The sequence below is a fragment of the Hemibagrus wyckioides genome, linkage group LG02 (genome assembly GCF_019097595.1).
Source record: "Hemibagrus wyckioides isolate EC202008001 linkage group LG02, SWU_Hwy_1.0, whole genome shotgun sequence".
In the NCBI taxonomy this organism is placed as follows: Eukaryota; Metazoa; Chordata; class Actinopteri; order Siluriformes; family Bagridae; genus Hemibagrus; species Hemibagrus wyckioides.
Window position 1 is genome coordinate 4,908,491 of NC_080711.1, and position 12,937 is coordinate 4,921,427.

At 36.7% G+C, this 12,937-nt stretch overlaps 1 protein-coding gene across 11 annotated transcripts in view; it reads right to left on the minus strand.

Annotated features, from left to right (window-relative positions):
* Nucleotides 1-12,937, minus strand: part of srcin1a (SRC kinase signaling inhibitor 1a) — a 170,437-nt gene that overhangs the window by 76,545 nt on the left and 80,955 nt on the right. For 10 of the 11 annotated variants that reach the window (XM_058412830.1, XM_058412864.1, XM_058412856.1 and 7 more), the window contains exons 2-3: nucleotides 4,037-4,066; nucleotides 1,505-1,821 (exon numbers count right to left, since the gene is read on the minus strand). In XM_058412830.1, the coding sequence (XP_058268813.1) occupies nucleotides 1,505-1,821; nucleotides 4,037-4,066 (347 nt within the window). The remainder of the gene's footprint in view (nucleotides 1-1,504; nucleotides 1,822-4,036; nucleotides 4,067-12,937) is intronic. The other variant, XM_058412847.1, reaches the window with a different exon arrangement.

Here is a 12,937-nt window from a genome sequence, read left to right on the forward strand (position 1 = left end):
AGTTCGTAGACATCCAAGCTGCCTGCTAGCTAAACTAGCTGTCTCGCCAGACATAAGAAGCACAAACATAAGCATAACTATGTTAGGTTTATCTAAAAGATCTTTCATTCCCATAAGACTATATCATCATCACAGCTCTTTTTTAATGGCTAGAGAACTTTTTAGAAAAATTCCTTTACCTACAGCATGTTGCTAAAAGGTGCTTAGCTTAACAAAATTTAGTGATTGTCTTCATCATCGTTTCTTCAGAAGTCAAAGCAAGCAGTGTTTAATTGTGTCCATAAAAGGGGATTATGGAAAACTTCCATATGATTGCCGTCAGATTCCGTGGTGTATCAGGGGAAGGTTAAGTGCTAGCACTGGACCTTTATGGAAATGCACGGCTCTGATATTAGCTGCAATCATGCCGCTATTCATGAAGCTCTACAAAAAAATGCCATGAAATTCCAGTGATCCTTTGAATGTGGTCCTGATCACAGTGGCACTGGAAATCTCCCCTCTAAAATTAAAAAGAGCTAGCTTGATGCTTAGCGCTAATAAATCATCTGGGTTTTTTTTTTAATGTGTTAACACTTGCCTTTGCTCTACTGACCTTTAATTGGCGTTTTCTGATATTTGCAGGCCACGACTTCCTGATTTAGTCAAAGTTCACCCGGGTGTGAGTTCAGAGAAGTGCTGAAATCAGTTGCTTTTTACATAATTGTGTTAAAACTGCAGCAGGAGTGTAAATCAATAACAGACGGTTTAAAGCAGCAGAAAGACTGACAGTGTTTTTATTCAACAGGAAGAACTCCAGGATAAATAAAGGCACTTGTTTGTGGTCAGGCTATTATTATTATTATTATTATTATTATTATTATTATTATTATTATTACTACTACTACTACTACTACTACTACTACTATTATTATTATTACTATAATAATAATGATGATGATGATGATGATGGTAATAATAATAATAATAATAATAATAATAATAATAATTATTATTATTATTATTATTATTGTTATTGTTATTATTATTATTACACTTCATCCACACCCTACACGAGATCTATGAACATTAATAAATGAGTAAAAATCATCTTTGGAAAAATGCATCATGTGGAAATCATGTGAAAAATAAATGAATCATTTGGAGAAAAAAAATTAATTAAAAAAATAAATTATGTGGAAATCACATAATCAAGATTGGTGAAAAAATAATCAAAAGTGAAAATTAAATCTTGAAAATAAAAAAAATATATAAATGCACATGAAAATTTTGAAAAAAAGAAATTGTGGAAAACTAATTATAAAAATTTAGAAAATAAATTTTCAAAACAAAATTGCATATAAAAATATTTTGCAAAAAAAAAATCACTTGGTTTCTTGTATGTGGGGAAAAATTAATATAAGGGAAAAAAAATCAGATGATAAAAATGAATTTATGTAAAAAAAAAAAAAAAAAAAACTTGTATGTGCACATGTTTGTGTGTATGTGTGTGTGTGTGTGTGTGTACCTGTTCACGTGCGCTCCTCTCTGAGCTTCCCCTCATGCTGCCGTGGGATGGAGATGGTGATGGAGGGAGCGAGTGCTGAGGTGGATACTTGTTCTTCAGATGGTCCATGAAGGCGTCGCGTTTGCGTTCTAGCTCGGCTTTGTGCAGGTTACTGAGAGCCTCCAGGCTCTGAGCGGCCATCACCGTGTGCCGGTGTTCGGACGTGTGCACGAGGCCGACGTTGGAGAAGCGCCGTGCTCCATTGCCCAGGCTCCGGTACTCGCGCGGGTACTCCAGATCATCTGTGGAGATCATGTGACCTCCACCGCGCTCCGGGTCTATACGAGCAGGAGAGGAAGATAAGAAGAGGAGGAAAAATTAGAGTGGTGTCGATCGCACAGGACATCATGTAGTCCAGCATGGCATACAAATACAAGACAAAGAGACAAAAAAGAGAGAGAGATGGGATGAGCGGTTAGACGAGTGCGTACACACAGCCGCCTCCTGCAGAGATATTGATCTCAGGATTAAATAGGAGAAGCGAGCAATATTAGAAAAAGAAAAACACACCGAAAAGGAAGAATGAGGGAGAAATCTCTCTGCAGGACGCTTCGTTCGCTTTTACCTGCTTGCTGTTTCAGGCGTCGCTTATTTGCCATCACACACACACACAAACACACACACACACACACACACAGTAAACACCAAGATGCCGGTTTATCAGGTTCACCCACCAACCACGTGTCCAATTACTGACCGTAGTCCATTTATTACTATACATAATGTCTGGTGGTTGTCGACTCCATCCATCAGCGTTCACTGCACAGTGAGACTCAATGCTCTGCTCTCCATCAGCGCCCACAGGTTGCGACTGTTTCCCAACAGAAATGTAGCAGTACTGAGTAACTAGTACTTAAGTAGAACATTCTAAAAAGTAAAAGTCATTAAGTTGCTACTTCAAGTTTTATTCATCCTGCGTTAGCTAGAAAGAGCTAGAATTTGCCTAGCAAGCTTAGCTGCTTGCAATAGCTTCTGAGTTTGATGCCAGGCTAAGCTCAGACTAGCAAAGCAAACATGGTTAAATACAGCCTGCTAATGAGACAAAAACAAATCGGCGAAACTTTCTTCAGTGGGTTTTATTTTTAAATCAGATGTGATTCTAGCGAGGCTAAGGACATGCTAATGGAAACTGATGCTAATCCAGTGGTGTCATTGGCTAGATGAGAGAAGACTATTGAGATTTAGCGAGTCTCTGAAAGTCTAAATTACTATTTTCTTTCTGGGAACTGTTTTCAATTCCGATGATACTTGAATAAAATATAAATACGGCAAAGTAATGCTTAGGGTTATTAACAAGGTACTAGTCAAGTTTTTCCTTTCCTGCTGAAGAGAACCTGAGGTGTTTAAATATCCTAAAAACACACACACACACCACGTGAGCAGGGCTTCAATGCTAGCTTCTGTTCACACGTGTAATCCATTTTAAAAGAAACTGAGATACTGAGATTGATATTCTGCCACGATTTGTTTCGGTCACATGACCCGGTCCTTTTCTACCACTACCATGCTGAAAGTAACCAGAGATGGACGATACGTCGTTCAAATCTCAGCTCGTTGCTATAGTAACAGTGATCATTCGTAGGGACGCGTCTAGAGGACGGTACGCACGGACGGATGAGAAAGCACATGTTCGTGTCGTTGACATAGCGAAGATTCCTGTTTATTATGTTTATCTGTGGAAGAAGCCTCCTATTGGTCTGTCGTAAGGATCCTGCGCTGTCATTGCTGCGGCCCGGGTTCGATTCCCGGGCAGGGCGCTAACCCAGCCACTGAAGAATTAACTCTCAGTGCCGGTCCCAAGCCTGGATTAAATGGGGTGGTTGTGTCAGGAAGGGCATCCGGTGTGAAACCTGCCCCAAATTGAAACATGCAGACCAAATGATCTGATGTGGTGACCCCAAACTGACCCCAACATTTTATCTGTGGAAGGAGTCTCCAGTGTCAGAGCTTGAGGTAAAGCTGTAAATTTTCTGACATACAGAAATCTTCTTTAAAAAGAGCACGGTGGAGGAGACTCTAGATGGGGTGCCATTCCACCACACACACACACACACACACACGTGATATCCATATGAAGAAAAGCATGACATAGGTAAGTAGGTAGGGCAGAAATCTAGGAAATGGGCAAAGCTCTGCATTATCATATTCTTTTTCTTCTTCTCACTCCCTCCGTTCTGTCTCGCTCCCTCCATCTGTCATGCTCCTTCCATCTGTCTTGCTCCCTCCATCCCTCCTCACCCTTCCAATCAGGCCAGTAACTCATGACACGCTGCTTGCTGCTACCATGATGCATATCACCCTGACAGGCACCCTGACGATTGGCCTTTAATCACCCTGTTTAACCTCCAGCCAGGAACACACACACTCACACACTCTTACACACACACTTAGCCGGACAGTCAAGCAGAAACATGACACATCTGCGCAGACGAAGATTAATGAAACATGTCGACTGGCCAGAGAAAGACTTTGTGATTGGCCGTGTGATGTTACCTTGCTTGGGAAAGTAGGTCCTGGAGTTTGCTGAAAGAGAAACATCGACCAGTTACTCATCAATCTCACACACACACACACACACACACACACACACACGCTCAGACATACTTACATACACTCGCTCACACACACTCACACTCACTCTCTCTCTTACACACACACACGCTCCTAGGATACAATTTGCCTTAACATTTGTTGGTGAATCAGAATCTGTAATATGATTCAGGAATCAAATCAACCTGATTCATTCTCTCGCCGATTCACCACAAAACCTTTTATACCTCATATATCAAACAAAATCAATAATCAATACACCAGGTTTGGACTGCTCACACACTCACACAAAATATATTTTCCAACAGAGGTAAAACCAGGAAACGTTACATTCACAAATAATCACATTCGTTCAGGAAAATCAGGAAAATCTTGGGGCAGATGTTAAGGAAATGTCAAGGAAAACCATCGAAATTCTTCTCTATGTTCATAATGTTTGCTATCAGAGGAATCTGATGTTTTTTGCGTAAAAAAAAACCCAAACACATTTTGTTTCTTTTCCCAAGTTGCTGTAACTTGCTTGAACCTCCGTGCTTCAAATTTGTCCTAAAAACACAGAATCTCATTATCTCATTAGACATGATAAATTGCTCGTACTCCATCCGTTATGAGTTTTTTTTTTTTTTTTTTTTATAAACCAAGAGGATTAAACACAAGGCACTAATCCCAGTGTAACGACATTAGTGTAGCTACATTACATTAACATGCGGGTTTTACTGGGAAGAGCGAACAATAATTTCTCATGTTGCTAAAATCAGACTATTTTCTTCCCTGCTCTATTAAACAGTGTTAAAACTTTTTATTTATTTTTATCTGTTGCACGTATTAATATTGAACATTTTCGGAATATCTTGAATATCTAGTTTTTTATGAAGGATTTTCCTAGCAAGAAGTGACAAATTAAAGGAAAAAAATGAAGGATTTATCAAAATAAAAGTGGTCAGTTAGATGAACTGTAATGCCTGGCCTTGATCTAAAGGCTGATTTATATTTGTATATTTATCAGTCGAACAAGATGGCCACTGCACGTATCCTGCGCTCGTAGCTTGTGCACATTCTCAGAAACTAGCATGATGTAATACCAGGGTTAAACAGTAGAGGCAGTATAGCACCAAGCTGAACACACAAACTAACACTGTGTCTTAAAATGCAGACTTATGTACTGTTATAGACCATTATTGAGTATTTAACCATGAAGAACGCTTTCACTCTAGCTTTTCAAGACAGATTCTAATCATGATCATGACAACAATCACAACAACATGTCCCACACATGGCGGAATGTTTTAAAGAGAAGCACAGACAGATGTTTCAGTGATGTGCCATCTAATGGACGTAGCTTTTAATCATCCAGATGTACATAAGATACACAGTGGCACCCATGAAGCCGCTACACACACAAGTACGTGTTGTGAGACTGAAGGAGTTATTTATTCCTTCAGTGCTAAAAGGTGTCAACAAAACATGAAAAAGTATAATATTACTATTGTTTTTTCCTTTAATTTGGAGGTCCACATGTGTGTTTGGGAAGGTTCTTCTTTTATGAATGTACAGCGGAACCTCGGCATAGAAATTAAAATGGTTCTGGAGGCGAGTCCTTAAGGTGAAAATTTGTATTGTGAAGACATAAGAAATAATGTATATGCAGATAATCCATTCCAGACACCCAGAAATATGACAATCTCAATACGAAGAGTATGTAAACTGTATGGCTGCTTACAAAGAACTGACCCAAGCCAAGCATTCCATGTCAAGGCTCCTCACAGGAAGTCGTGCCACCAAGCTTGGGCTAAAAACAGAATAAACCACCCACGTCACCAATCTGTCAACAAAAAAACGCCGGGTTATGTAGCTAACGTAGCTGTTGAATGCATGCCGAAGGCAACGTTGGTAACAGCTTTGAGTGACTGAAAAAAACCTCCTAAAATTCGTAAACTAGCATCGGTTGGCTTCGCTTGGCTTTCCACTAACGCAAACAAGTTTTGAACGGCTCCCAGGCGTACGTGCAACTTAGCCGCCATTCGGTTAAACTTGGTGAAAGGTGAAACTTGTGTAAAGTTGGTGAAACTTTACACAACACAACTTGGTAAAGGAGAGCATTCGTATATTATCACTTGAATACCATTTGTTTGAGGGGAAAAAAAAGAAATGTTTTGAAACCAACTGGATTTGGGCCTGACCTGCCATCACACTGGTTAACGATATCAGAAAAGTCAGAATAGAAGGCATTTCATTTCACTCCTGGACGTCTATTGATCCCTTTCGCTAATTAGATACGTGTTGATTGATGGATTGATGAAGGTGTATAAACTGCTTCTTTCTTCCTCGTCATTCAGCAGGTCCTGCTAAGGTTTTTCTCCTCGTTGTGTGTGATTAATTGGTTGTACTGAATTCATTAGAAGGTTTTTTAACCAAAAGGAAGTGCTCCATCGATTATACACGAGAAGACAAATAAGAATCCAAAACCTGCAGACGGTCTGAATCTTTCAAAACAACGTTCCAACTGACTCCAATGGGTGGTGATAGAAATGAAGTCAAAATATAAATCTAAGCTGGTCACGTCATGTGCGCTGAAGTGACACACGCCCTCTTGTGGCTCGGTGCTTTTGCGAAATGGCGACCAAACACAATATGATAAAATCCAGAGTCCAATAAATATTCATTTGCTATTAAGAACATTGCTCTAAAAAATTCATGCAGTTTACTGTAAGCTATGGTTGCTAAGCAACATAAAGGGCAATTGGTATATATATATGAGGTGAATATATCAAAGTATTTGACCAATCAGATTTTAGAATCGACGGTAACCGAGTAATACCCGAGTATGTTTGGTCCAGATCCATTTCATTTATCTGGAGATTTTTATGATGGTTGTGAAGGATTTGGCAACCCAGCTGTCACACTGAGGAGTTTAAAATCCAGTTTGCATTACTGTTTGCTGAATTTGTGAATCGTTACAAGGATGCGCTATAAGTAGCACTTATAACAGCTTATAACATTATAACATCACCTCATGATGCTTCGTAATGCACTATATGAAGTGGTGCTTCATGATATAATGTGTTATGTATATTTTTAAGACATCATGTTAACAATTCCTAGCACGTCATATAATACAATATATACATATAATGAAGCTTCATAAATGATTATAATCCTTTTGAATGCATTATATCGTGGAGGTTCACATACTGTAAACGTGTTTGGTCAGTATCACTGGTATTGGTATACTTTGTTAAGCACTAGTTATAATGTGGTTCATAATACATCATAGAAACAGCTATAAAGTGTAATGAATTTTTATGAACAATTAAAAACAATGTTCAGAATGCCTTGTGAATGTGTTATAACATGAAACAAACGTGATAAGATGTAATAGCTACTTAAAATGCATCATAGGATTAGTTATAAAGTGTAATAAATTTTTATGAACAATTAAAAACAATGTGTAAAATACCTTTACAGACTCATTTTCTTTTGTATCAGTGATATAATGTGTTATGAACACTAGTTATAAAGTTATAACTGTTGTTAACCGTTCATAATGCATTATAGGAAATAGCTATAAAGTAGCTGAATTGAATTGTAATGAATTTTTACGAACAATTAAAAACAATGTGTAAAACGCTGTGTGAATGCTTTATAGCATGATATGAATATGATATGATAGCTACTTATAATGCTTTACAGGATTAGATATAAAGTGTAATTCATCTTTATGAACAATTAAAAACAATGTGTAAGCTGCATTATGAATGCATCATAACATGCATACGAACATGAAACAAACACTACTTATAATGTTTCAAAGGAATAGCTATAAAGTGTAATGAATCTTAATGAATAATTAAAAACATTGTGTAAAATGCCTTGTGAATGCTTTATAACATGATACGAATGTGATATGACAAACACTACTTAAGATGTGTCATAGAAATATCTATAAAATATAATGAGTCTTAATGAACAATTAAAAGCAATATGCAAAATGCCTTGTGAATGCTTTATAACATGATACGAATGTGATATGACAAACACTACTTAAGATGTGTCATAGAAATATCTATAAAATATAATGAGTCTTAATGAACAATTAAAAGCAATATGCAAAATGCCTTGTGAATGCTTTATAACATGACACGAATGTGATGTGATAGCTACTTATAATGCTTTACAGGATAAGCTATAAAGTGTAATTAATTTTTATGAACAATTAAAAACATGCATCATAACATGCATATGAACATGATATGAATACTACTTATAATGCTTTATAGAAATAGCTATGAAGAGTAATGAATCTTAATGAACAACTGAAAAACAATGTGTAAAATTCATTATGAATGCATCATAACATGCATACAAACATGATACGAACACTACTTTTAATGCTTCATAGAAATAGCGATAAAGTGTAATGAATCTTAATGAACAATTAAAAACAATGTGCAAAATGCCTTGTGAATGCTTTATAACATGATACGAACATGATATGACAAACACTACTTATAATGCTTCATAGAAATAGCAATAAAGTGTAATTAATCTCTATGAACAATTAAAAACAATGTGCAAAATGCCTTGTGAATGCTTTATAACATGATACGAACATGATATGACAAACACTACTTATAATGCTTCATAGAAATAGCGATAAAGTGTAATTAATCTCTATGAACAATTAAAATAAGTGGGTCAAAAGCCCCCCAATAAATAAATAAATAAATAAATAAATAAATAAATAAATAAATAAATAAAAACATTGCCACTGCCACATGCTCAGGTCTTCAGCAAAACCTGGGAACTGCTGTGAAGCTCACCTCACGTCTCAGGGTCTGGAGATGAGATTATAGAGACACATGAAGAACAAGGACATGGTTCATATCTTTATCCCTTTCCTGCAGCCCTGTTTTTACTTCCTGTCCTTAATTCCTTACTTCCTCTTGTAAGCAGTGGAGCTAGAGTTTGAACAGGAAGTGACTAGCTTGCAATAAGTTGTGCATTACATGCGCACTACATTGCATTCAAGGTGACTGTGTTTGCAGCTCATTGTGTTTTATTGCATGCTAATGCCAACTCCTTAATTACACTCTCTCTCTCTCTCTCTCTCTAACATGTTATGAATGTGATATGAAACGATATGAAAACTACTTATAATGCACATAGAAATGGCTATAAAGTGTAATAAATCTTTAAAGGACAAATTAAATGACTTGTAAACTGCCTTATGAATGCATTATAACATGTTATGAATGTGATAGGAAACGATACGAAAACTGCTTATAATGTATCATAGAAATGGCTATAAAGTGTAATGAATCTTTAGGGACACTTAAAACAATGTGTAAATTAGCTTATGAACGCATTATAATATGCAAATGGGATGCAATATGAAAACTTCTTATAATGCATCATAGAAACAGCTATAAAGTATAATAAATCTTTATGAACAATTTAAAATGCCTCATGAACGTATTATAACATGAAACAAATTTGATACAGTATGAAAACTACTTATAACGTATTAAAAAAAACAACAACAACAAGTATAAACTACACTTATATTGCCAAAAGTTTTGGGACACCTCTCTAAATCATTGAATTCAGGAGTTCCAGTCACTTCCATGACCACAGGTGTATGACCTCAAGCACCTAGGCATGCAGACTGCTGCTACAAGCATTTGTGAAAGAATGGGTCGCTCTCAGGAGCTCAGTGAATTCAAGCGTGGTACTGTGATACCCAGTGGTTGCCAAGTCCATGATATTTCCTCACTACTAAATATCCCATGGTCAACTGTTAGTGGTATTATAACAAAGGGGAAGTCTGAGACAAAGTGGTAGGCCACGTAAAATCACACAGGGGTTGCTGAGGGGCACAGTGCGCAGAAATCACCAAGTCAATAGCTACAGACCTCCAAACTTCATATGGCCTTTAGATTAGCTCAAGATCAGTTTGTAGAGAACTTCATGGAATGGGTTTTCATGGCCAAGCAGCTGCATCCGGGCCTTACATCACCAAGTGCAATGCAAAGCATCAGATGCAGTGGTGTAAAGCACTCTGCCACTGGACTCTAGAGCAGTGGAGACGTGTCCTCTAGTGACCAATCAGGCTTCTCTGTCTGGCAATCCGACAGACGGGTCTGGGTTTGGTGGTTGTCAGAAGAATGGTACTTGCCTGACTGCACTGTGCCACATGTTAAGTTTAGAGGAGGGGGGGATTCTAGTGTGGGGTTGTTTTTCAGGGGTTGGGCTCGGCCCCTTAGTTCCAGTGAAAGGAACTCTTAATGTTTCAGCTTCATACCAAGACATTTTGGACAATATCATGCTCCCAGCTTTGTGGGAACAGTTTGGGGATGACCCCTTCCTGTTCCAACATGACTGGACACCAGTGCACAAAGTGAGTCCTGACCTCAACCTGATAGAACACCTTCGGGATGAATTAGAGCGGAGACTGTGACCCAGACCTTCTCGTCCAACATCAGTGCCTGACCTCACAAATGTGCTTCTAGTGGAATGGTCAACAATTCCCATAAACACACTCCTAAACCTTGTGGAAAGCCTTCCCAGAAGAGTTGAAGCTATAAAGAAACTGTTATAGCTGCAAAGGGTGGAACAACTCCATATTAAACCCTACAGATTAAGAATGGGAGGTCATTAAAGTTCATGAGCATGTAAAGACAGACATCGCAAAACGTTTAGCAACATAATGTATAATAAATCATTAGGAACGATTTAAAATGCCTTATAAATGTATTATAACGTGATACGAATGTGATACAATATAAAAACTACTTAGTCTGCAGCATTTATTAAGACAGTCATAAAATATTATGACTTTTTCATAACACCACACAATCATAACAACAAGCATAATTTGTTATGAATGGCTTATAACATGACAAATATATTCATGGTATATTATAAAAATATATAGAGTATGCGGTGTACTACAGCGATGCACTTTTTTTTTGTTTTATTTTTTCCAATAAATATGTGTTATATGGATAGTCCAGAAGTCGATGTAGCCCAAATCATTAAAATCCGATAGACTGCGGTGTTTAATACAGCAGGAGTCGATATGGAGAGCAGCACGATCGATATCCTCACTATCTAAGCAATCAGGATTTTAATCTCCCTCCCTCTATCATCCAAATTCCTCCAGTTCTTCATCTTAATGAAGAACTGAATAATCTGGACCTGCTCTCGGTGTCACCGCAGCCCTCTCCGTGCTCTCGTTCTTCCTGGGGCTTTGAGGAATTTACCGTCCGATGAATAATTCAGACGTTATTTCAATAATGCAGCATTAACTGTGAAAGCTGGCGACAGTTTATGAAGTATAATTGGTGCTTTAAACACATAAAGGAATAATGTAGGGCTCTTGAGGAGAAGCTGAATTGAGTGACCTTGTGGTTAATATCGTTAGCATCGAACACTTTAACACACACACACACATATATAGGCTCTTGGGGACTAAGAGAGTTGGTGTGGCGAAGGCGCTGGCAAAATTAGCCTGATGAATGGTGTTATCATTAGTGCTAAGTGCTTTCAATTGAAATGAGATTGTGAAATTTAGTCTTTCTGTCTGATTGGCTTGATTGGGTTCTTCAAATATGTTTATTAGCGTGAATCGTGGTCCTAGACATGACCAACTCTGCACTTTACCTGGTTTAATTTCTCACATAACTCTATATAAGGGTTAAGGGTCTTTCTCCACAGTAACAGCTTGAACCCCTGATCTTCTGATCACTAACCCAGAGCCTTAACCACTGAGCCTTCACTTCAAACAAACCTCTTCTGGCAGAGCTGGGATTCGAACCTGTGACTCTGAACAGCCCCGAGCTTTACTCCAGCACATTAAAGTGAATCAGCCAATCATGGGGCAGCAACACAACACACACAGGTCAAGTGCTTCGGGTTAAAGTTCACGTCAAGCATCAGAAAGGGGAAAATTTTCATCTCAGATCTTAGACTGAGAGTTTGTTGGTGCCAGATGCATGACCTGCTGATCTGCTGGGAAATTCACCCACACCATTTTATAAAGTTTACACAGAATAGTGCACGATAGATAGATAGATAGATAGATAGATAGATAGATAGATAGATAGATAGATAGATAGATAGATAGATAGATAGATAGATAGATAGATAGATAGATAGATAGATAGATAGATACTTTATTCATCCCAATTGGGAAATTTTACAACTTCTAGCAGTATCCACAAGCATAGGTAATAAGGTAATAAATAATAATAATAATAATAAAAATATAACAAAAAATACTAAATATTAGAAATTTAAAGGTACAAAATATAACCAAAAAATTATATAACAAATAAAATATAATCAAATATAAATACTAAATACTAGAAATTTAAAGGTACAAAATATTTAAAAAAAATATATATATATGACAAATAAAATATAATAAAATAAAAAATATAACAAAAATACTAAATACTAGAAATTTAAAGGTACAAAATATAACCCAAAAATTATATAACAATTAAAATAGAATCAAATATAAATACTAAATACTAGAAATTTAAAGGTACAAAATATTTAAATATATATATATATATATATATATATATATATATATATATATATATATATATGACAAATAAAATATAATAAAATAAAAAATATAACAAAAATACTAAATACTAGAAATTTAAAACAAAAAAATGTTTTGCACATTACCTTTTTATCTCTTGTACCTTTAAATTTCTAGAGTTTAAAAATTTTTAAACAGCTTGTTGATGAGAGAGAATGATTAGATCCACTCTTTACAGCCCTGGTGAGCAGAAAAGCATCTCAGAACAGCAGACCAACAACAACAGATAA